Consider the following 25,550-nt stretch of genomic DNA (forward strand, 5'->3'; position numbering starts at 1 on the left):
ATGGAGATTACACAAGTCAATGAAGAAATTAAAAAGCAAATTAAAACATTTCTTGAGAAAAATCAAAATGGAAATACAACATACCAAAACTTATGGGATATAGCAAAAACAGTTTTTAGAGGAAAGTTTGTAGCAATAATCACCTATTTGAAAAAGTGGAAATATCTCAAACAGCCTAATGTTGTATCTCAAAGACTTAGAAAACAAGAATGATCTAAGCCCAAAATTATGAGAAGGAAAGAAATAATAAATAACATAGAAGAAATGAAGGAAATAGAGAATAAAAAAATACAAAGCATCAGGAAAATGACGAGTTGGTGTTTGAAATAAGAATGAAATTGACAAACCTTTAGCTAGCCTAAGGAAAAAAGAGGAATGACTCAAATGAATAAAATCAAAGATGAAAAAGGAGACATCACAACGGATACCACAGCAATACAAAGGATTATTAGAGACTATAATGAGCAATGATAGACGAACAAATTTGAAAACTTAGAAGAAATGAATAAGTTTCTTATAGCCTATCTTACCAAGATTGGATCATGAAGAAATAGAAAACCTGGACGGGCCAATAATGAGAAACAAGATTGAATTAGTAAAAGAAAGACTCCTATCAAAAAAAATCCAGGACCTGATTACTTCATTGCTAAATTCTAGCAAATATTTAAAAATGAACTCATACCAATGCTTATCAAACTATTCCAAAAAATTGAAGTAGAGGACATTTTTCCAAACTCATTCTATGAGGCCAGCATTACCCAGATAACAAAACCAGACAAGGACAAAAGTGTAAAATAAAACTACAGGCCAATATCCCTGATGGACATTGATGCAAAAACCCATAATACGGTACTCCAAACTGAATCCAACAACATATCATAATATCATTGACCATGATTAAGTGAAATTCATCCCAGTAATGCAAGTATAGTTCAACACACAAAAATCAATACATGTGTTACATTCCATTACTAGGATGAAGGACAAAAACCATAGGATCATGTCAATAGATGCCAAAAAAGAATTTGATAAAATTTAACATTCCTCCATGATAAAACCCCTGAAAAATTAGGCTTAGAGGGAACACACCTCAACATATATGCACATATATGCATCCACAGCTAACATCATACCAAACAGGGAAAAGTTGAAAGCTTTCCCTTTGAATGCTGAAGCAATACAATGATGCCTACTTTAACTACTTCTATTCAACATAGCACTAGAATTCCTAGCAAGGGCAATTAGGAAAGAGAAAGAAAGAAAGGACATCCAAATTAGAAAGGAGAAATTCAGTGTTCATGTTTGTTTACTGTTGACGTGATCTTATATATAGAAAACTATACAAATTTCATGACTTATAACTGACACATGAATTCAGTAAAGTTGCAGGATACAAAATACATGTGCAGAATTTAGTAGCATTTATTTTTCTTTTTCTTTTTCTTTTTTTTGAGACAGAGTCTCGCTCTATCGCCCAGGCTGGAGTGCAGTGGTGTGATCTCGGCTCACTGCAAACTCTGCCTCCTGGGTTTATGGCATTCTCCTGCCTCAGCCTCCCCAGTAGCTGGGACTAATTTAGTAGCATTTCTATATGTCAATAGAAAACCATTTGAAAAAGAAATTAAGAAAGCTATTCCACCTAAAATATCTAAAAAAATTCCAAAATACTTAAAAAATTACCTAGGCATAAATTTAGTCAGGGAGGTGAAAGATCTCTACAATGAAAACTGTAAAACATTGATTAAAAGAATTGAAGATGAGACAAATTAGTGGAAAGACATTCTATGTTCAAAGATTGAAAGAAGTAATGTTTTAAAAATATAAACACTACCCAAAGATTCTACAGAATCAGTGCAATTTCTATAATAATATCAGTGACATTCTTCACAGAAATAGAAAAAACAATTCTGAAATTCATATGGAACCAAAAAAGACCCCAAATGGCCAAAACAATCTTCAGCTGAAGGAACAAACTGGAGGCATTACACTACATGACTTCAAAATATACTACAAGGCAAGAGTAACCAAGACAGGATGATGGCATTCCTATCAAACTATGACATTCTTTACATAATTAGAAAAACTATTTTAAAATTCATATGGAATCAGAAAAGAGCTTGAGTAGCCAACGTAATCATAAACAAAAAGAATAAAGCTGGGGGTATCATGTTAATTGACTTCAAACTATATAACAAGGCTGTGGTAACCAAAACAGGATGGTATGTATACAAAGACAGACACATAGACCAATGGATCAGAATAGAGAGTCAATAAATAATACTGTGCATGTGCAACTATCTAGTCTTCAGTGAGGCTGACAAAAACAAGTAGTGATGAAGGACTCCCTATTCAATAAATGGTGCTGTAATAACCTGGCTAGCCATATGCAGAAGGTTGAAACTGGACCCCTTTCTTACACCATATAAAAAGTCAACTTAAGATGGATTAAAGACTTAAATGTAAGACCCCAAACTATAAAAACCCTGAAAGATAACCTAGATACCATTCTGGATGTAGGACCCGGCAAAGATTTCATGACGAATATGCCAAAAGCAATGGCAACAACAAAGAAAATTGACAAATGGCGCCTAATTAAGCAGAAGAGCTTCTGCATGGCAAAAGCAACTACCAGCAGAGTAAACAGACACCCTACAAAATAGGAGAAAATATTTGCAAACTACGCATCCCACAAAGATCTAATATCTAGAATCTGTATGGAAGTTAAATCAACAAGCAAAAAATGACCCACCCCATTAAAAAGTGAGCAAAGTACATGAACACACACTTTTTGGAAGAAGCCATACATGTGTCCAACAAGCAGGTGACAAAATGCTCAACATCACTAACCATTAGAGAAATGCAAATCAAAATCACAATATGATACCATCTCACACCAGTCAGAATGGGAATTATTAAAAAAAAAATAACAGATGCTGGCAAGGTTGCAGAGAAAGGGAACCTTATACATTGCTGGTGGGAATGTAAATTAGTTTGGCCACTGTGGAAAGCAGTTTAGCAATTTCTCAAAGAACTCAGAGCAGAGTTACCATTTGACCCAGCAATGGAACACTATGCAGCTATGAAAAAGAACAAGATCATGTTTTTGGCAGCAACATGGATGGAGCTTGAGGCCATTATCTTAAGTGAACTAACACTGAAACACAAAACCAAGTACTACTGCATGTTCTCACTTTTTAGTTGGAGCTAAACATTGTGTACATGTGAACATAAAGAAGGGAACAACAGACACCAGGGCCTACTAGGGGGTGGAGGAAGGGAGGAGGGTGAAGTTAGAGAAAACACCTATCAAGTATTATGCTTATTACCTGGGTGGTGAAATAATCTGTACCCCAAACCTCTGTGACACGCAATTTACCTATGTAACAAACCTGCGCACGTACCTCTAATATAACCTAAAATAAAAGTTAAGAAAAATGATATGAAACAATAATTTATTGTACATTTTACAGTAACTAAGACAGTGTAATTGCAAAGTTTGTGACAAAAAGAAATAACTCCTTGAGGTGATGGATGTCCCTCTTACCCTAATGTCATTATTATACAATGTATGCCTGTATCAAAATATCTCATGTACCCTATACATAAACACACTTACTATGTACCCATAAACATTAAAAGGTAAAAATTGGCCAGGTGCGGTGGCTCAAAATGTAATCCCAGCACTTTGGGAGTCTGAGGTGGGTGAATTGCTTGAGTTCATGAGTTCGAGACCAGCCTGGCCAACACTGCAAAACCCTATCTCTAATAAAAATACAAAAAGCTAGCTGGGCATGGTGGTGTGTAGTTCCAGCTACTAGGGAGGCTAAGGTGGGAGAATCACCTGAGCTCAGGAGGTAAAGGCTGCAGTGAGCTGAGACTGCACTACTGTATTCCAGCTTGGGCAACAGAACAAGACTCTGTCTCAAAAACAAACAAAATTAAAAATTTAAAAAGACACATAAACTAATGAAACAGAATAAAGAACCCAGAAATAAATACATGCATATATAGCCATCTGATTTTTGGCAAAAGTGCCAAGAATACACATTAGGGAGATAATAGTTTCCTTAATAAATGATGCTGGGGAAAAGTTTCATTAAGGAGAATGAAATTAGATCCCATCTGTCACCGCTTAAAAAAATCAAATCAAAATGGATTAAAGATTTAAATGTAAGTCCTCAAACTGTGAGACTACTAGAAGAGAACATGGAGGTAACACTTTATTACATTTCTCTGGGGAAGGTTTTTGTTTGTTTGTTTTGGAAAAGACCTCAAAAGCACAGGCAACAAAAGCAAAAATAGAGAAATGGGATTACATCAAAATAAAAGCTGCTGTGCAGCAAAGGAAATAATCAGCAGAGCAAAGAGACAATCTATAGAATGGGAGAAAATATTTGCAAACTATGCATCTGACAAGGGATTAATATTCCTTATGTTAGGAACCCAAACAACTCAATAGCAAAAAAACCCACAAATATAAAGAGTAGACAAAAGATCTGAATAGACATTTCTCAAAAGAAGACATAACAATGGCCCACTGATATAAGAAGAAAAAACTCAGCGTCCCTGATCACTAGGAAAATGCACATCAAAATCATGATGCGTTATCACCTCACGCTAGTTAGAATGGCTATTATGAAAAAGACAAAAAATAACAAAACTGGCGAGGTTATGGAGAAAGAGGATCTTCTAGCCACCGTTGATGGAAATGCACATTAATACAGCTGTTTGTGGACAACAGTATGGAAGTTTCTCAAAAAATTAAAAATAGAATGAAAATATGATCCAATAATCTCACGACTGGATATTTATCCAAAGGAATTGAAATTCGTATTTTGGAGATATATCTGTACTCTTTTTATTGCAGCACTATGCACAGTAGCCAAGATATGCAGTCAGTCTAAGTCTTATCAAGAGATGAATGGATAAATATATGTGATATATTTTTGGAATGTATTTTGTCCATAAAAAATAACGAAATCCTGTCATTTGGGACACAACATGGACAAACCTAGAGGACATTATATTATGTGAAATAAGTCAATCACAGAACAAATACTGCATGATCTCACTTATATGTAGAATCTAAAAAGACTGATCTCATAGAAGTTGCGAGTAGAAATGTGGTTATAAGATCTCACAGAAGTTGAATGTAGAATTGTGGTTATGAGAATTGTGGTTATGAGAGGCTGTGGAGGATTTTGAAAGGCTTGGGAGGGTATAGGGAGGGCGGAATGGGGAGAGATTGGTCATCAATTTATACAAAGTTCCAGTTCGATAGGAATCACACTTTCTGGTGCTCTATTGCTTATTTCTAAAACTAGAAAACTACCATCAATGACAAAATCTTAAAAGTAGTGTTCGGAAATGTCACAGAAAACCTAACACCCAAACTTCCTTTGTTTCATAGAGTCCTTTTTTTCCAAGTTAGTGTTTTAAAGGATTATCATATTTTGACTTTAATTTTATAATTAATATACAGTAAAATTTACTCTTCAACTCATTTTTTTTTCCATGAATGTAAAAACTAGCTAGCACATGGTTGAAAAATGCATTGGGAATGTAATCTGATTATTTAGCCTCTAATTTTTCACTGTTTGACTCTTCATTATATATATGTATTCTACTATTCCTCTGTTCTTATGAACTCTTCTGAAAAACTGAAGACATTTTAGACTTTTACCTCTTTAAATTTAACTAGAGTTGAAATATATGTAACATATTTATATATATTTATGAAATAATTATTTAAACTATATGCAAATATAATTTTTATTATTTAAATATTAAGTCACTTTATTAAGTTACCCTGGTGCATAAATTTTATAATAATTTATTTTGGAGGATATTCCAAGAAATACCATTATGTAAAACCATGCTATATCTGTATTAGACATTGTCAATTTTATTTGGCAAACAAGGTTTTGTGAACTTGAAAAATTTTGAAAATACTTATGATTTTCTCCCACCACTATAGTTAACTATATTTTTATGTATTAAACATAAGAGTACCTGAGTATGAATGCTCATATGTTCTTTCACTTTTTAAAAATGTGTTTATGTGAATTCAAAGTTTGAGCTCCTGAATTTAATTTATATTAGTCAATTTTGTTTGGATTAATTAGGGAAACCTTTTTTTTCCCATTATTTACTGGAGGAGATCTGTTTTTAAAAATACAGATTGGCCAGGCACGGTGACTCAAGCCTGTAATCCCAGCACTTTGGGAGGCCGAGACGGGCGGATCACAAGGTCAGGAAATCGAGACCATCCTGGCTAACACGGTGAAACTCCGTCTCTACTAAAAAATACAAAAAACTAGCCCGGCGACGTGGCGGGCGCCTGTAGTCCCAGCTACTCCAAGGCTGAGGCAGGAGAATGGCGTAAACCCGGGAGGCGGAGCTTGCAGTGAGCAGAGATCCGGCCACTGCACTCCAGCCTGGGTGACAGAGCGAGACTCCGTCTCAAAAAAAAAAAAAAAAAAAAAAACAGATTAATTGGTGGAGAAACTGGAGAAAATATGTTAATTTCAAAAAAAAAAAAAAAAAATCACAAGTGTGAAAATAATGTGGATTTATGAATTCCCTGAATTTTCTTCTACCTAAAAATATCTTTGTATCTTATTTCAGACTTTCACTTCTTCTTCTCTTTATTAAGGCAGGATACATATCCCAAAGCTCATAATTATATTTCATCTGCCTTTTAACATTCCTTATATGCCTATCATGTATGTTTTTCTTTTTCTTCACTATTTCATCTCTCACTTTTTCTCATAAATAAAGCTTTCTACAATTAATTCAGATTTCACACACATCTTTCGAAGATGTGTTTTTGAAATTTCAAATAATGGTATAGTTTTAAGTATGTTTTGATGTAGAATATAAATACTTTTTTGCTTGTAGTAAAACATGAGGCTTTTGAATTGCATTGTTTAATAGTAAATAAGTTTTTGTGTTTCTGCAGATGTGACTCTGAAAATCGCTATGTTGGTAATCCACTTAGAGGAACATGTTATTGTAAGTATTTGTATATTCTTCATTTTAAATAATTGGTACATACTATTAGTTTCAAATAATAAAGGTCATCTTAAATAACTAAAATTGTCATTAATATCTTGCAATTTCTGTTTCTTAAATTTTATAATATAACTTCATGTGTATTGCTAAGAAATATATTATCTTAATTATATTTGGTGCATTTTTTTCTACTCTGAACAGTGAAATAGCAATAGATTTTATTCTGAACATAGAACAAAGTATAGAACTTGAGTAAACTCATGTGATTTTAATGTAATCTTTTTCATTATGATGGATTTTTGAAGAACTTGAATTTTATAATAGATATTTTGCAGAATTTTGGGCATTACTAAAAGGCTGCACTGATTTTGTACCAACAGATACTTTCATTGGGTACTGATTATATGATAGGTATACATTTAACTTTTGTTTTGTTTTCTGAGACGGAGTCTTGCTCTTGTGGCCCAGGCTGGAGTGCAATGGCACGATCTCAGCTCACTGCAACCTCTGCCTCTCAGGTTCAAGTGATTCTCCTGCCTTAGCCTCCCGAGTAGCTGGCATTAAATGAGCCTGCCACCACGGCCAGCTAAATTTTGTATTTTTAGTAGAGATGGGGTTTTGCCATGTTGGTCAGGCTGGTCTCGAACTCCTGACCTCATGATCTGCCTGCCTCGGCCTCCCAAAGTGTTGGGATTACAGATGCGAGCCACTGCGCCCAGCCTATCTTTAACTTTTAAAGAAACAGCCAAATGCTGTTTCCCAAATGGTTGTACCATTTTACATTCCCATCATCAGTGTATGAGAGTTTCAGTTCTTCCACATTTCACAGCCTTTTTCAGAGTTAGTCCAAGTTTTAGCTATTCTAATAGTTGTGGAATGGTATCTAACTCTCATTTTAATTTGCATTTTCCTAATTACTAATGATGTTCAGCATCTTTTCATAGGATTGTTTGCCATCTGTATATTTTATTAGATGAAGGGTCTGTTGAAATCCATTGCCCACTTTTTAGATTGTTTTTATATTAATGAATTTTCCACATACTTCATTCTAGATACAAGTCCTTTATCAGATATATGACTTGCAAATATTTTTTACTAGTGGTAACTTGTCTTTTTACCCTATTAACACTGTTTTCTTGAAGAACAGATTTTAATTTAGATGAAGCTTGGCTTATCAGTTTGTTCTTTTGTGAAATCTTAGCCTAACAGGTGACTATGATTTTCCCAAGGTTTTGGTAGAAATATTACACTTTTAAGTTTTCTATTTAAGTATATGGTCCATTTTGAATTAATATTTGTATATATAGTAGGTGATGGATTGAAGTTCTTTTTCTCCACGTAAATATTTAAATATTCAAGCACACTTTATATAAAGACTATACTTTAACCAATGAATTCCTATGCATCTTTGCTGAAAAACACTTGTTTGTAAATATGCTGCATTAGCATAAAAATAAGCAAATAGATTAATGAAACAGAAAAGAGTCCAGACACTGGACATTACAATTAATGTGATTTTATAAGTTTGGAAATTGGTTAGTATTTATTCTCCAACTTTGTTCTTCCTTTTCAAACTTGTTTTGACTACTCCTTTTTTTTTTTGCATTTGCAAGTGAATTTTAGAATCTGCCTTTCAGTTTTCAAAAAAATGCTATAATTTGTTTTGTGATTTTGTTTAACTTATGATGAATTTGGGGAGAATTGGCATGTTAACTGTAGTGAGTCTGGAATTATCATATTTTTCATTTTTTCTCAATTCTTTGTTATTATTAATATTTTATAATTATAACTACACATTTCACATTTTTGTCAGATTTATCCTTATGTATTTTAAATTTGTGATGCTATTGATAATGATAGCTTAAATATTTCATTTCTGATTGTTTCTGGCATTTATAATTGATTTTATATTGGTTTTACATCCTGTAGCTTTGCAAAAGTCACATTTTACTTCTACTACCATTTTTTGTTGATTCTCTCAGAATTTCTACACCTACAATGTTTTCTGCAAATAATGGCAGTTGGATTTCTTCTTTTCCTATCTTGATGGTTTTATTTCTTTTTTCTGCCTTATTGCTATAGCTAGCACCTTTAATAATGTGTTTAAAAGATGTGAACATGCAAGTATTTATTCTTGTCTTGTTTCTGATCTAAGAGGGAAAGCATTCAGTCTTTTATCATTAAGTATCTTGCAGGTTTTTGCTAACTGTCTTTATCAGGTTAAGGAAATTGCCTTCTATTCCTACTTTGCTGTACATTTTTTATCAGAAAAGGGTGTTTATGTCCAGTGCATTTCCTGCCTTAATTTATATGATTATCAGAAATTTCTATTTTACTTTGTTAGTATCGCGATTTTAGTATTTTTAGTTTAGTTAATGGTATATATTGTGTGAATCTACTATCTTTTTTGTCCATACGGAAGTTCATGGACTTTGGGATTTTTTCTAGGTTTTGTCTATTAAGAAAAATGCTGCAGTGAATGAACATTCATAGGGTCTTTATGTGAACATATGTTTTTATTTTCCTTGGATATATTCCTAGCAGTGTATAGTTTGGTCGTATGATAAGTTTTTGCTTAACCATTTTAGAAACTGCCAAATGGTTTTCCAGAACGTTGGTAACATTTTAAAATTTATACTAGAAAATTTTGATACTAGAAATTTCATTCCTTGATGTCCTCATCAATACAACATTGTCTGTCTCTTTGATCATAGACATTCTAGAGTGTGTGTAGTGGCATTTTGTGGTTTTGTTTTGTATTTCTGAAATGACTAATAATGTTGAACTTGATTTTATGTGTTCGTGCCTTGAAAATGATTTGTTGGGTGTGCAAAATTTATCTTTTTTTTCAGTTTTTTGTTGCTATTTTAAATTGTATTTTTCAAACTTTTGTTTCCTACTCTGACATATAAAAATAAAATTCATTTTAGTATATTGATCTTATATTCATTCACTTTGGTGAACGCTTACTAAATTCTGTTTGTAGATTTGCTTGGATTTTAAATGCAGTTAATTATATTACATGCAAATAAGCACAGTTTTATTCCTTTTTCAATATTTTTCCCCCTTATTGGGATGTTGAGACCTCTATTTCTGGGCTGAATCACAGTGATGATAATAGATATCCTTATTAGGTAGGATGTTTATTATAATTTATGGAATATTCCTTGAATCAAATTAAGCAAATTCCTATTATATTTTGTGACAAGGTTATATCATGAATAACTTTATTTTTCCTTATTAAATACTAAGTTACATTAGTAGATTTTCTCATGTTAAACATCTTTTCATTCTGGGCTAAACCAAACTTAGTCATGGCATATTAGTATTTGGATACTGCTAAATATTAGTTGTTTATATTTTAATTTAGAATATTTTTAGTATGAATGAAGATGGTCTGTCTTTTTTGTATGTTATTTTTTTCTAAATAAATGACCTATGACTGCAGTTTTTAAAAATTATTTTCTGGCCGAGCACGGTGGCTCACACCTGTAATCCCAGCACTTTGGGAGGCCAAGAAGGGTGGATCACGAGGTCAGGAGATGGAGACCATCCTGGCTAATGTGGTGAAACCCCATCTCTACTAAAAATAAAAAACAAAAACAAAATTAGCCGGGTGTGGTGGCAGGCACCTGTAGTCCCAGCTACTCAGGAGACTGAGGTGGGAGAATGTCATGAACCTGGGAGGCAGAGCTTGCAGTGAGCCGAGACTGCACCACTGCAGTCCAGCCTGGGTGACAGAGCGAGACTCCATCTAAAAAAAAAAAAAAGAAAATTTCCATTCTATTTGCAATTGTGGTAATAGCTTTTAAAAATGAATTTGGAACAATGCTATATCTCCTTTTAAAACGGGAATAGTTAAATCTTTAAATAAAAATTAAGTATTTCAACAAAAATTTTTGGGTCTAGTGCTTTTTAATTGGTGGTTATTTTTATTTATGTTTTGCTATTTCATAACGTCAGCTTTTGGTTTTATTTATCTTTTCTGTGGATCATGTTTTTTAGTTCATCAATTTCAGATTTTGTGTTTAATAATTTCCTTCTCTTATATACTGTTTGCTCTTGTTTTGCCCACATTTGCTAGAAGATTTTTAAATTATTATTTTTTACAGAATTTATGAATTCCGGTTTTATCTTTAAAAACGTAATTATGTTCTTAGTTGCTTTTTAAAGTAATTTTTATTTTTTAACTTTAATTTTAGGTTCAGGGCTGCATGTGCAGCCTGTTATATAGGTAAATTGCATGTTGTGGGGGTTTGGTGAGCAGATTATTTCATCTTCCAGGTAATAAGCATAGTACTTGATAGGTAGTTTTCAGATCCTCACCCTCCTCCAATCCACAAAATGTTTTTTAGCTATTCTTAATTTTAAAAAATTTTATTGAGAATGTGGCAAATAAAATCCCAAATTTTGTTAAGGCATTTTTGCCCTTTATGACACATTTGACAGTGTTTGGAGGCATTTTTGTTTGTCGCAACTGGGGAGTGGGACGTGGGTGCCATGGGCGTCTCAGGGGTAGAGGCTAGGGATGCTGGTAAATATCCTGCAATGAAAAGGACAACCTTCCCAGAACAAAGACTTATGTGGCCAAAAATATCAACACTATTGAGGTTGAGAAACCCTGATTTAGAGGCTTAATCAAATTTGTATTTGATTTTGGAGAAAATAATAATTGTAGATGGTTTGGTTTTCTTTGTCTAGAAGAGCCATATCATGTCTATTGGTGTCTCTTATGTTCTTGGCACACACTGATGCTCAATGTTTAGATTTTAATTGATGAAGATTGAAAAGATATAATATTCCACTGGGTACAGTGGCTCACACCTGTAATCCCAACACTTTGGGAGGCTGAGGCAGGTGAATCACCTGAGGTGGGGAGTTCGAGACCAGCCTGACCAACACGGAGAAACCCTGTCTCTACTAAGAATGCAAAATTAGCTGGGCGTGGTAGTGCATGCCTGTAATCCCAGCTACATGGGAGGCTGAGGCAGGAGAATTGCTTGATCCTGGGAGGTGGAGGTTGTGGAGAGCCGAGATCGCGCCATTGCACTCCAGCCTGGGCAACAAGAGCGAAACTCAAAAAAAAAAAAAAGAAAGAAAAAAGAAAAGTTATAATATTCCAATTTCTTCTTCATGTTTTGTTTTGAATACTTAGGTAAAAACAAATTTTCTTTCATCAGCTGTTTGGTTACTTATTGCTACAGTTCGCACAGGAAAGGCATAATAAAAGCTATAGTTTTTCCCTGTATTTTTTATTTCCTTTACTTACTTTTATGCATGTATGTATTTATTTAAAATAAAAAGTTCATTCAATATCTTTCAAAAATGACAATTAGTTTTTGTCACTAATGAGCTTATAGATTCATACATGTTTTAATCCATGTGCAATTATTATTCCCACTGATGCTCAGACTGTCCAATTACTGTGTCATTTAAATTGTCTTCATTCTCTAGCTTTTCCACATGATTTTTGTTTTTCTTATTTAAAATATCCTGGATTTATTTTATAGGAATATATTTTTTGTTTGATTTTTTAAAATTAGAAATTCCTCTTCTATATTTTTGAGCCTTTAGTTTCTTTTATTTGCCAAAGAAGTAACTAGTTACCATTATGAACACATTATATAATCTCTGTTTATTACAAATATACTAATGTCTAACACTTTTATATTGAAGACTAACATAAGTTTTCTTCTATATCAATGTTGTCCAATACAAATATGATGTGAGCCACATATGTAATTTAAAATTTTCTAGTAGCTTCCTTTAAAAAGTTATAGAAAATGAGTAAAATAAATGTTAATAAAAGTTTTTTTAGCTTAACATATCTAAAATTTTTTCATTTTAATGTGTAATCAGTTTTAAAAGTCATTAAATCATTAATGAGATATCTTACTTTTTTTGTACTGCTGTTTGAAACAAAGTTTACATTCCATACTTACATCACATTTTAATTCAAATCAGTCACTTTTCAACTAGTCAATAGCCACATATGGTAGTGGTGACCTTATTGGACAACTCTTCTCTAGATTATATAGGACCCCTGTGTTCTTTTAAAATATCAAAAGCATAACCATAAAACACTAGGTGGCACTCTTGGGATTGTTGTGAGACCTTTAAAGCTTAATATTTGAAAGGAAATAATGCTTAAAAAAGAAAAGGACAATAACTCTTGTAATAATGTTAATAGAAACTATTCTAATTTTCAAGATTAGATCGAAATTTAAGATGCAAGTCCACATTGTAACTTAAAGCAATTGAGTGCAATGTGGTATTAACTTAACTGAAAGCAATATGTCACCAGTTGTACTCTATTTACTTAGTAGTTTTTCAAAGTTCACTTTAAAACCAAAAACCAAAGCATGCCTCACAAAAGAGGAAAAACATTCAGTGTTAACTAATTTGGCCCTTGTAAACATTGAATTACTCAATATATTCTTAGTAAATACAAAAAGTAGTAGTCACACAAAGTACTACTGTTTTTTTCTTTCCTTAAATGCTTTCTTTTAATTGTAATAACAATTTTAACACAGAAAACCTTAAAATGAAAGACTAGACTATGGAAATGCTATATAGATGATATATTTCAAAATGTAGAATTTGCTAATTCTTTAAATACGTGTAATTTGCAATGCTCACACCACTAATTATTGTGTTTTAATATAGTTCCAAGTAGTTGAACACATTTTATTTCATCTTTTACTCTTTAAAAAATTACTGTTTTATATTGAATTTCTTTTTTTAGAGTTTCTTTCATTTAGAGTTCATGGTGGAATTTTGTAGTAATAATAAAACTACCTATTTTGAGAGTAGGAAATTTAAGTTGAAAAAGATGACTTAAAATAGTATGTCAGTTTAATTACTTACAATAATATGTAATAGAAAACAATGAAACTAATTATTATCCTGGTTTTCTACAACTGAATAAAATATTTTTCCGGTTTTAAACTGAACATATTGTTAGTGAATGTTTTATATTACTTTTTAACCATTGGATATAAATTGCTATTTAAGTAGGATCTGGCTGTTTCCTTTGCAAATGGGGCAGAGTGACCTTAATAAAAACCAAGAATCTAAATTCTTATATTTAACAGATTGCAGACATGATGGGTTGAACAGTATCTGACAAGACATAAATGAGTCACGTTTTTGACATTTTGACCTTGTTCTTTGATTCATCACTGTTTTTATTAAATTTTCTGAAGCCTATATCCCCGTACTTTTAGATTTTTATTTCAGAATTATTTACTCTTTTAGCATATCCAAAATGAAGGATAATAAACATGATTCTAAGAAAATTTAAAATAGCTAAAAGGAAAAAAAATCATAGACTCACTGTAAAAATAATACAAGAAAAAGTTTAAGGAAGGAAATAAAAATGTCCATAAACCTCCTACCGGGTCCCCCAAGTTGAGTTGTGTAGTGTGTATGCTTTGTAAGGGTACTCAGCTGAGAGCAAGATTGAGAGCTGATATGCTGTACTTTTCTCACTAAGCCATGTACCCTAGTGTGGGGCTGTGTCTGCCTTGAGCCAGAGGTAAATAGTTCTTTATTTGTGTATAAAATGTTGAATGGCCTACTGAAAGGACTGCCTGCCTTCTAAATAAATCTCTGCATCATGTCCTGAGAATGATTTTATGTCATAGAGGTCATAACATGCATAGTATTCTTACTGTGAATTTTTTTCTTATAGATATATAGCTCATTATTAGCATTTAGTAAATAAAACATAATTTTTCCCAAACTGGTAAAGAACAACCACCAGAATTTAAAATAACGATCATACTAGTTAACACTTATTGAGAACTTACTGTACTAGACTGTTCTCAGCTTTTTATATGTATTAGCTTATGTAATACTCAAATGGGAAGGGTGTGCTTATTATTCCCATTTTATAGATAAGAAAACAGAGATAGAGAAAGCTGAGCTAATTTGTATAAGATCACACAGGAAATAGTAAAGGCAGGTTTCAACCCTCTTAACCATTAAAGAAGTGGAAATTAGTGGTATGGGTAAGCAAAAAGTTTTTATATGAATAGAATAAAAGCATTATGCTGAAGGAAATAAGAGGATCTAAACAATTAAAAAATCGTACCGTTTTTTCAAATAAGAAATCTTCATCCAAAGATATCGTAACTTCCCAAAATTGATATAAATATTTTATGTAATTCCATTATAGAATTTCATTCAACTGAGTTTTTCTGAAAGGCATTCATTCCAATAAATTACCTTAAGGTTCAAATTTAAAAATACACTTTTAGAATATTCACTTAGATTACAAACAGGAAGAATAGTAAGAAATTCCTACTTTAATAGATATCCAAACAAGCTGTAACTCTAACTGCATCCACTGGCTCCCATACTTGTATTAGAATATGCCACTAAATCTATGAACAAGATGGAGTATAAGATTAAGTTCCTGATAATTTGGGAATTTATATGGTACTATGGTTTGAATGCTTGTTGCCTCCAAAACTCATGCTGAAATTTAATTGACATTTTAACAGTATTAAGACATGGGACCTTTTTTTTTTTTTTTTTTTTTTTTTGAGATGGAGTCTTGCTCTGTTGCCCAGGCTGGAGTGCAGTGGCCCTATCTGCAAGCTTCGCCCCCGAGTTCACGCCATTCTCCTGCCTCAGCCTCCTGAGTAGCTGGGACTACAGGTGCCTGCCACCATGCCCGGCTTATTTTGTTTTTGTATTTTTAGTAGAGACGGGGTTTCACCGTGTTAGCCAGGATGGACTTGATTTCCTGACCTCATGATCTGCCCTTCTTGGCCTCCCAAAGTGCTGGGATCGGGACTTTTAAGAGGTGACTAGGCCTTGAAAACTCCACCCTCATAGGTGAGATTTGTGCTGTTATTGAAAGGCAAGTTCAGTCCCCTCTTGTTCTCTCTTGTCCTTTGGCCTTCTGCCGTGGGATGACACAGCAAGAAGGCCCTCACCAGATGCCAGCTGTTTGGTGTTTTACTTCCCAGCCTTCAAAACTGTGACCCCATACATTTCTATTTATTATAAATTGTCCAGTATGTGATATTTTGTAGCATTCTGTTATAGCAGCACAAAACAGACTAAGACATATGGCAAGTCATTTTATTTGTATGTCTTTAATTACTTAATTTACTTTTCCTTAGATATCTCAAACTTTACGATAGATTATAGCGTTTACTACTTTTCTCTTTCAAGTACTCTATCCCCAGCTAATATTCCAACCCTAACGAAAGTGACTTCTCCAGATATCACAAACCTTTTATTTCCATCCTAACACTTACATAGTATACAATTATCTCAGTTGTTTTCTGTTTTTAATTTGAATTTAGGTTTTTAAGTAAAATGAAATTTTACTTAAAGAAATTCTTTGAACACAGGACCTTGTTTTATTGGATTTCCATACTTAGAAATCTGTATGACTCATAACAGACCTTCAGTTATGTTTAATGCTAGTAGACTCATATAAATTATTAATAAATAAGTGAATATACATTTATTGTAGCTGTATGTGCAAGCATTTTTATTGTTAGGGTACTTGAGCAAAAATGTCTGAAGATCATATTGTAGATTATCAAGTAAAAGTTGCTTTAAGTTTATTATGGACATAAGGTAATACTATTATATCATTGAAAAACTTTAAGCATCAGTTTTTTATTTGAAGAAAAATGAATTTCAAGGTTTGTTTTCTTAACCTGTTGAACATTTCTTTCAAATGAAACTAAATAGATGACCATTCATCATTGCAGGATAATTGAAAGTTTAGTGATTTTGAGCTACTATGAAGTAAAAAAAAAAGGTGACTTCTGATAGGTCATGGCATATTATTAAAAATCCCATAAATTAGAAGAATTAATGTATGGCATTGGTGATAATCATCTATTCTTTTTTATTTATTTATGTAAAAAATTTATTTGTAAGACTGAATGAATTTAAATGTGTATTTAGGTCAGACAATTAGTAGTTTTCAGAGTCTGGATTACAACTGTGTTTTTTGCTATGATATGATATCCAGCAAATGTTGAACCTGCAAAACTTGTGCAATAGATTTTATTTTTGAAATTGTTTTAAATGTTTCAGGTTCAGTAATTTTAAACATGGATAGTACAATTGAGCAAACAAGGAAAAATTAGTATTTATTAAATATTTACATACAAAACAATTTTATATTAATAATTTCTAATAATTTCAGTATTCCCAAGTGTGACATATTTTTTCTCATTAAATTACTTTCTGGAGGATTTGACTGTTAGAGCTTGGAGAGACTGTCATTTACTTGCATTTACTGACTTGTGTTTATTCATTCTACATGTATTTATTGACTAGCTACTTTGTTAGACTCTGGATAACAAAGTGAACAAAATGGTTTTTCCTCTATTGAAGCTTATACGCTAGTAGAGAAAATAAATATTAAACCAGTTATATGATTTTCTTAGGTGTGATTTTCATAAGAACTCTGAATGAGAATTGTAGAGTTTTGGGAATGTATTCCCAAACTTTATAGAGCTTAGGGAATATATTACAAGAGGGCCTGACCTAATTTGTGGGATAGGGAGTAGTTGAGGTAAGGGAATGATTGAGTTTTGATTTGAAGAAATGACTTGATAAGATGTGATAGTATGAGGATAGATAGGAAGAAGTGAAACCAAAAGGGACAGCATGTACAAAGATTTGTGGCTAGAAAGAACATGGAATGTTTGAGTTACTAAAAGAAAACCAACACTGAAACACCTAGAATATACAAAGCAAAAATAGGAAGCTTACGAGATCTGCAAGATCCAAACAATGCTGTGCTTTATAGAACATGTAAGATATGGTCTTTATCATAAGAAAAATAGGATGCCATTGAAGGATATTTAGAGGAGAGAAAAATGTTACATTTTGCTTTTAAAATAATCAGCCTGCTTTCAGTATGTAAAGTAGCTTGGTGAGGGCAATAGGGCATAAAAGAGACTATTTTTGGTTTATTTTTTGAGGTATGTTCCTAGAGCTATCTGTAAAATATCACTACGGCACACTGAGACTATTAAAATATTTGTGCTTTTATTCACATGGGTTTTTATCATTTACTAAACAATAGTCTAAGTTTTCATATACTTATATTTATAATCGTATCATTGTTTAAACGTTTTTGGACTCCTGATATTGTTGTCAAAGTCTGTATGTATGCTTTACAGACTCCTCAGGATGGCTGACTGTAAGATCATAAACATATGTTTATTAACAAACATATGAATATAAATATACATACGAGAATCTAACTTTTGAAATCCTTCAGAATTCATTCAGAAATCACTACAGTGAATAAGGAAGTATAATAACTTTATCGAATGCCTTTATTTTATCAGACAGTCTTCTCTAAGCCAAATACACACTCACATAATTATGTTTAATTCACAGAGTAATCCTATGACATAGGTGGTTTTATCCCTGTTGTACCACTGGGTCTCATTGAACTTAATTAACTTGCATAAAATAACTTGGTTGTTACATGGGAGATTACAACCAAGATCTCCTTAAATGGTATAGATGATGCTAAATTAAAATGGAAACAGTAACTCAGTGAAAAAGCAAATTATTAAGCTGCAGTTTGTTTCTCAAAAAATTCAAATATAAAATTTCAGAAACAATTCAAAATTTATATCTAAGATTCTTGTTTCCAATTAGTTGAAATTTACATGAGTAGTGCCATTGATATAGCATATGCAAATCAGGCTTATTTTTATTTGTTATCCTAACATGCCTGCCATCTTGCATCTCAGATATAAAGATATTTCCAATATATACCTTGATGATTTTTTATCACTGGTTACTATCTTCTTAAAAAATACATTATTTCCTGCAGATTTTGTTGCAAGAGTAAAGCAAATCTTAAATATTCGCTACTTGCTGTTCATCATTCCAAGCATATAATGTACTCAGAAACTTTCTTCTCAGTTTAAGTTCTCTTTCAAAATGTCTTTTTATGCATATACATTTTTAGTCGTCACTTTCCAGCTCATCATTAGTTTTTAATATCTGACTTCTTTAAACATCTTGTATACGTTGAAAGCCTTTTCTCTTTATATATATTTTTTTGCTTAAACTCCTTTTTCATGCAATGTGTTTTACTCATCAGCTTAATTTAGTATATAATTTGTTCTTGTAGTAAATAGCAGACACTTTTTTGCACTATGGCTGCTAGACCAGTATTGACTAAACAACCTTAAAAAAATCAACTTCTGCACGTTGAAACTTAACCCTGGGCATATTCTGGTCATGTAAGACTAGGATGAGAGACTGATTATCTTGTATGTTTTTGTTAGCCTATATCTGAGAAGTTTGTGTATTAGGAATGAAATATGCCATTTTTGGAAAGAAACATAAATACAGTTGACCCTTGAACCCCATGGGATATAGAGGCACCAACCCTGCATGTAGTCGAAAATCTGCATATATCTTTTTACTCTCCCTGAACTTAACTGCTAATAGGATACTATTGGCCAGAAACCTTACCAATAACATAAACAGTTGATTCACATATATTTTGTATGTTATATGCATTATATACTGTATTCTTACAGTCAAGTAAGCTAGAGAAAAGAAAATATATTAAGAAAGTCATAAGGAAGAGAAACTATGTTTACTAGAAGTAGAAGTGGAAATGGATCATCATAAAGGTCTTCATTCTCAGCATCATCATGTTGAGTAGACTGAGGATGAGGAAGAGGAGGGGTTGGTCTTCCTGTCTCAGAGGTGGCACATGTGGAAGAAAATTCACATATGAGTGGACTTGCATAGTTCAAACCTGTGTTGTATAGGGTCATCTGTATATCAATCTATTTAATATGTAGGTATACATCATGTGAAAAACATGTTGAAGATCAAGGATTAAAACAAAGAAACTCTCTGAACACTGGTTTACATTTTTTTTTTGACCCGATAGAAATACTGCATGTTCGTTCTAGAAAAGAGATAAATAAAAATAAAAATTACTAATTTCTCTACCTAGAGAAAATGGTTACTAAATTGTATTAGTTTTCCAGTCATTTATTTATCTACTGATACTCTGTGTTAGGGTGAGTAATGCATCCCCAAAGATGTCTACATCTTCCCAAGAACCTGTGATACATACTCACCTTAAAAGATAAGAGGAAGTTAGCATATATGCTTAAACTAAGGATTTTGAGAGAGACTATTCTGGACTATCCTGGTGTACTCAGTATAATAACAAGTATTCTTATGAAAGGGAAGCGGAGGAAATTTGACTACAGTAGTAGAAGATGTGATGATGGAAGCAAGTGGAGAGATGTGAGGGAAGGGACCATGAACCAACAAATGAGGACAGGCTTTGGAAGCTGGAAAAGGGAACTTTTACCATACATTGATTATTCTTATATGAAAGAATTATTATTAATGTGTTTACCAAATGATGATTTTCTATTTCATAATTTCTTTTACATCTGTTAACTGTAAGGGAGAGCTGTTCCTTCTCCCTCCTCATTAATTTGTTTAATTATTTATTTATATCAGTATGGACTCATGGATATCTATTTAATTTTATGATATATATGAAATTACTTTCATTATTTATTTTATAGCTCAAATTGTTCCAGATCTGGTCATTAAGACTCCCCCTCAGTTTGGCTTCTGTGTTTTTTAACATGACTCCATCATTTGTTGAGTGCATCCTTATTTTCTGGCACTACAAGATATTTCAGGCTTACCTTGTACTTTCTGTCTTCCAGCCCTGGTATCAACTAGTTCCCATTTCCCCAAGATGCCATGGTTTCTTATATTGGAGAATAATATTTAGAAAGCAAAATTGGGAATTATATATGCTCATTGATTCTGGGGTTTTATTCTTTCTTTCTTCAAAAATTTTATGGGTTTCCTGACCCGTGCACTAGGGTATAACAATGGTATTACCCTATACCTTGTCATTAATAACATTACCTATGAAATATCAAATTCAAATATCTTACCACCTTTAGTCCTTCTTGCTCACTAAGTACCCATGCCATAATTATTCAAACTCATTGAAATTTGTTATTGATTAACCCTACTTGTTTTCTCATTTTCACCCTTTCCTAGTGCCCTGCTGTCTTCTTTTATACCCTTAACCACGTGAGGTTTTATGGTCCATTATAGTTATCAGTCCTTAGCTAATACTGCATATTTTCTTCCCACTCTTGTTTCTTCTATCTATTTGTGTAGCAAAACTCAGACTCTGGTTAACCCAACTCTTCACTACTCTGTGTCTGACTTTCTTCACCCTCACATTGCTGGGGGGAAAAAATCATATAGCTGTGTTTACTGGTTGGTCTTGAACTTTATCAAAGGAAAATGCAAAACTACCTGGTAGTTTTCCTGCATTTCCCTTTTAATACTCTCCAAATAAGTGTTTTAAAATTTCATCTCTATTCTCAAACCTTTATCTGCATGAGCTAATAATTTTACCTCCTACTTCATTGAGAAAATATAAGCAAATAGATGGGAATATCCCCATTTTTTTTCACCGCCACAATCAACACACTTTTTTGCACTTATACTTATTTTCTCTGCCTTTATTATCAAGGAAAGAATGCCTCTGTTCCTAACAAAAGCCTATTTTTAAATTGTTTTGCTCTAAATTTTATTCCTTTAACACTATAAGGGCCTTTGCTCTTCCATTTCTCCCTTATCAACAATTGCTTAGACTCTACTGGACCAATTTCCTTAGCACACACATATACATGTTTTAATATATCTTATGTTAAAAATAAAATTTTTCTACTCCCCTTGTACTTCTCCAACTATAGCACCATTTCTGTATTTTCTTTCAGATCAACCCTTCCCAAAATAGTTGCCTAAACTTGTCACCAAATGTGTACCACCCATTTCCTCTTCAATCCCCACAACTCCATAGACATTGCTTTTCTAAGGAAGCATCCCACAGAATCGAACAGTTGAAACAGTCTATTTCTTGACTTTCTTATCATACTTTCCAATTTTTCCTACTCTGTCACTGACTGCACCGTTTTAGTCTTTTTTACTTTTTTCCCCACTTGACCTTATCAGTTCCCATAGTTTTAAGTAGCATCTAAATTTTGACGTTCCAAAACGTGTAGTTTTGATCACTTTTCTGAGCTGCAGACTGATTTCTCTGACTTTGTTTGATATCATCATTTAGATATTTTATTAGAAAGTCATATTCAATATTTTCAAAACAGAACTCTTGATTTTTCCTCATTTTCCAAAATTTCATTCTTTACTCGACTTCCTCATTTCAGTAAATGTACATAATGCCTATATACTTACTTTTGTCAAATATCTGAAAGCCTTTGATTCCTGATTGGAAAACCTTCTTTGAGTCCCATTCTCTGATACCTTTCTTTCCTCCTCTTACTTTGTGAGGGTGTTTAGTAGTTCAGTTGGATTTCCTTATACAATATATCCCAAAGATATATATCTTTGTTCTACTTCTCCCACCCTGTCCAAGGCACTGTCATTTTGAGTCTGGTCCTTTTTAGACGCCTCCTTGAGTAGTTTTCCCATTTTCAGTTTTGATTTTCTTCAGACTTTTTCCAATCTGCCACCAGGGTGACATTTAAAAATTAAAAATCAGACCATCTCATTCCCCAGCTTGAGGTCTTCTCATGGTTTTCCATGATGTGGCCCTTACCTACTTTCTGACTTTGTCTCTTACAACCCTCCAAAAATCATTCTAAGCACAGTGGAATTATTTTTTTTTCCTCAAACAGCGCAACCTCATTTTCATTTGTCTTTGCGCTCGCTCTCTGTCTCTGTCTCTGTCGCTGTCTCTGTCTCTGTCTCTGTCTCTCTCTCTGTGTGTGTGTGTGTGTGTTTGGCCAGGAACTTTTTCACTGATTGTTTACATGACTTGCTTCTCATTTTTCATTTATAATTTCAGATGTTATTTCCTTTTGTGTGCCTTTTGTAAAGCAACCTTCTTTGAACCTATAATACGGATTGGTAAGCTTTGCTGTATAGGGCCAAATAATAGATATTTTAGGCATGACAGGCCAGATGGTCTCTATTGTTCCTACTAAACTCTGCCAATGTAGCAGACAGGCAACCATAGACAATTTGTAAATGATTGGTGGTAGCTGTGTTATCATAAACTATCTACAAAAACAGACTGTGGACCAGATTTGGTCTGCGGGCAGCAATTTGTAACACCTATTCCAAAACATTACCTTGCTATCTTCATAGCATATACCACTCTCTTAAAATGTCTTATTTGTGTGATTATTATTGGTTTTCTCATCTATTAATAGAATGCAAACTCCATCGGAACAAGGTCTTTGATTCCTCACTTCTCTCTTCTATGTGTCTATAATTCTGATTGGAGTTTTGTTAATTTAAAAGATTAATCTGAGGAGAACATATATTTTTTTAAGTGTTAAAATTTAGAATGTTCCTTAGCAATCTATTTATCATGTATAGTTACATCTTCTTTTATGACCTAAAATAGATTTTGTAGTTTTGTAAATTAAAGATTTATTTAGTTTATTTCTGGTTGGAAATTTTTATTAGTTTGTTATTCAGAATGGTATTTTTCAACCATTACATTTTCTGTTGAATGTAAAACCTCTATTGATGTAAAAGAAAAGCTATTGATGATTATATGTGTTTAACTTTTTGCATTTTTTGGGTGATTTGACATCACCAAATTATTATATTGATGATTTATAGTGATGTCATTAATGACACATTTTTGGTCTCAAAGTCTATAACTGATATAAATATAATTACACCTGTTTCATTTGATTAGCATTTGCCTGATGTGTCTTCCTTCATCCTTACAGTCTTTGTGGGCTCTATTATTATAGGCATATCTCTTAAAAATAGAAGACTTTGATTTTGCTTTTTCCTAATCTGTAAATTTTTGTGATTAATGATGAGTTGAATCCATTTATTTTTGGTGTTATTATTCATATCTTTGAATCAATTTCTACTATTTTAATTTTTTATTTTATATTTTTACTTTTTATATGTTTGTTTTTAAGCCTTTTATAGTTTTTTTGGAGGTGGAAACATACTGATATCCCCCTCCTATAAGATAAGCATTTTAGCATTCTGTAACTTTTTTTTTTGAATTCTTGTATAAAACCACAGTGTTTTGATATTCTCTAGACTTTCTATTCTTGGTTATTATGGATATGCATTTTTCTTTGGTCATTGCAATTTTTACAAAGATAACAAATTCACCAAGGTATTTTATCAGCCCCATGTCCGTATCTCTTGATATACTTTTTGCTACACATTCTATATTTATCTCTTCTCTTTTTAAGTCTTTAATCAAAAATTGTTTTAACGGAAGTCTGCATGTCAAAGCTTCTGAAGTCTGTATGCCTCAGAGTATTTATTATTCCTTCATATTTGAGTGTATGCAACTAATAAAGTAGACTTAATATGTGGAGCAAAAATTGATTAAGCTACAATAAAAAATTAAACATACCTCTTTAGAGTATTAATAGATCAAGCAGACAAAATTCAGAAAGAATATCAAAGATCTGAAGAACACAGTTAATAGAAATATGAATTATAGCCATAAAGATTAAAAAGAGGATTTCAATTTGCATTTATTTTACAGATGATATAATTGTTTCCATAAGAAATCGAAGTGTCTACAGGCAGATTATCAGAAATAACAGGAATGTTTGTCAGGTTGTTGGAGACAAGATTAATATTAAAGTGCCTTCTTAGACATGTTGCTCTACCAGCTGTTAGGGCTAACTAGAGAGTTACAGTAATTAAGGCAGTGTAGAGTTGTTTTCGTTTTGTATTTTAGTCGCAGGGATAGGCATACTCACTGATGTAATAAGATAGTCTCCAAATAAAATCTGTAGGTATTTATATATTGACATTTAAGTCTTATCTGGCTACATTACTGAATTGTTTATTATTTAATAGCTTCTTAGTTGTTTTATATTAATTTCTTGGTAAACACTGATTCTAGGCAGAAAGAGACAACTTTGTTTTCTTTTTAAAAATATTCATATTTCTGTGTAATTATATTTTTGTAATTTACCTCTGTCATCTATTCACCTTTTGTCTTTGCCATTTTCATATTTGTATTTGTCTCTTAGTTGTAATGTGTGTGAGTTTTTCTTTTTCAAAGTTGATATGTAGGTTATGTCCTTTTGGGACATCTGTTTACTTGAAATTTTTATTTTATTTTATTTTATTTTATTTTATTTTATATTTTTGAGATGAGTCTTGCTCTGTCACCCAGGATGCAATGCAGTGGTGCCATTTTGGCTCACTGCAACCTCCGCCTCCCGGATTCATGCAATTCTCCTGTCTTAGCCTCCCGAGAAGCTGGGCTTACAGGCATGTGCCACCATGCCAGCCTATTTTTGTATTTTTAGTAGAGATGGGGTTTCACTATGTTGGCCAGGCTGGTCTTGAACTCCTGACCTCAGGTGATTTGCCTACCTTGGCCTCCCAAAGAGCTGAGATTACAGGCTTGAGCCACTGCACCCAGCCCTGAAATTATTATTATGTTGTTTATGAATGGGGATAGCATTGCTGAGTATGTATTTTCCAAAAATATTACTTCA

General features: G+C 32.7%; 1 protein-coding gene across 1 annotated transcript in view; it reads left to right on the forward strand.

The window, feature by feature from the left end:
• The window catches only part of ATRNL1 (attractin like 1), an 831,601-nt gene that overhangs the window by 313,356 nt on the left and 492,695 nt on the right, over positions 1-25,550 (forward strand). Inside the window, exon 21 of the mRNA XM_025396530.1 lies at positions 6,962-7,014. Coding sequence (XP_025252315.1) covers positions 6,962-7,014 — 53 coding nt within the window. The remainder of the gene's footprint in view (positions 1-6,961; positions 7,015-25,550) is intronic.

This window comes from Theropithecus gelada, chromosome 9 (genome assembly GCF_003255815.1).
Source record: "Theropithecus gelada isolate Dixy chromosome 9, Tgel_1.0, whole genome shotgun sequence".
In the NCBI taxonomy this organism is placed as follows: Eukaryota; Metazoa; Chordata; class Mammalia; order Primates; family Cercopithecidae; genus Theropithecus; species Theropithecus gelada.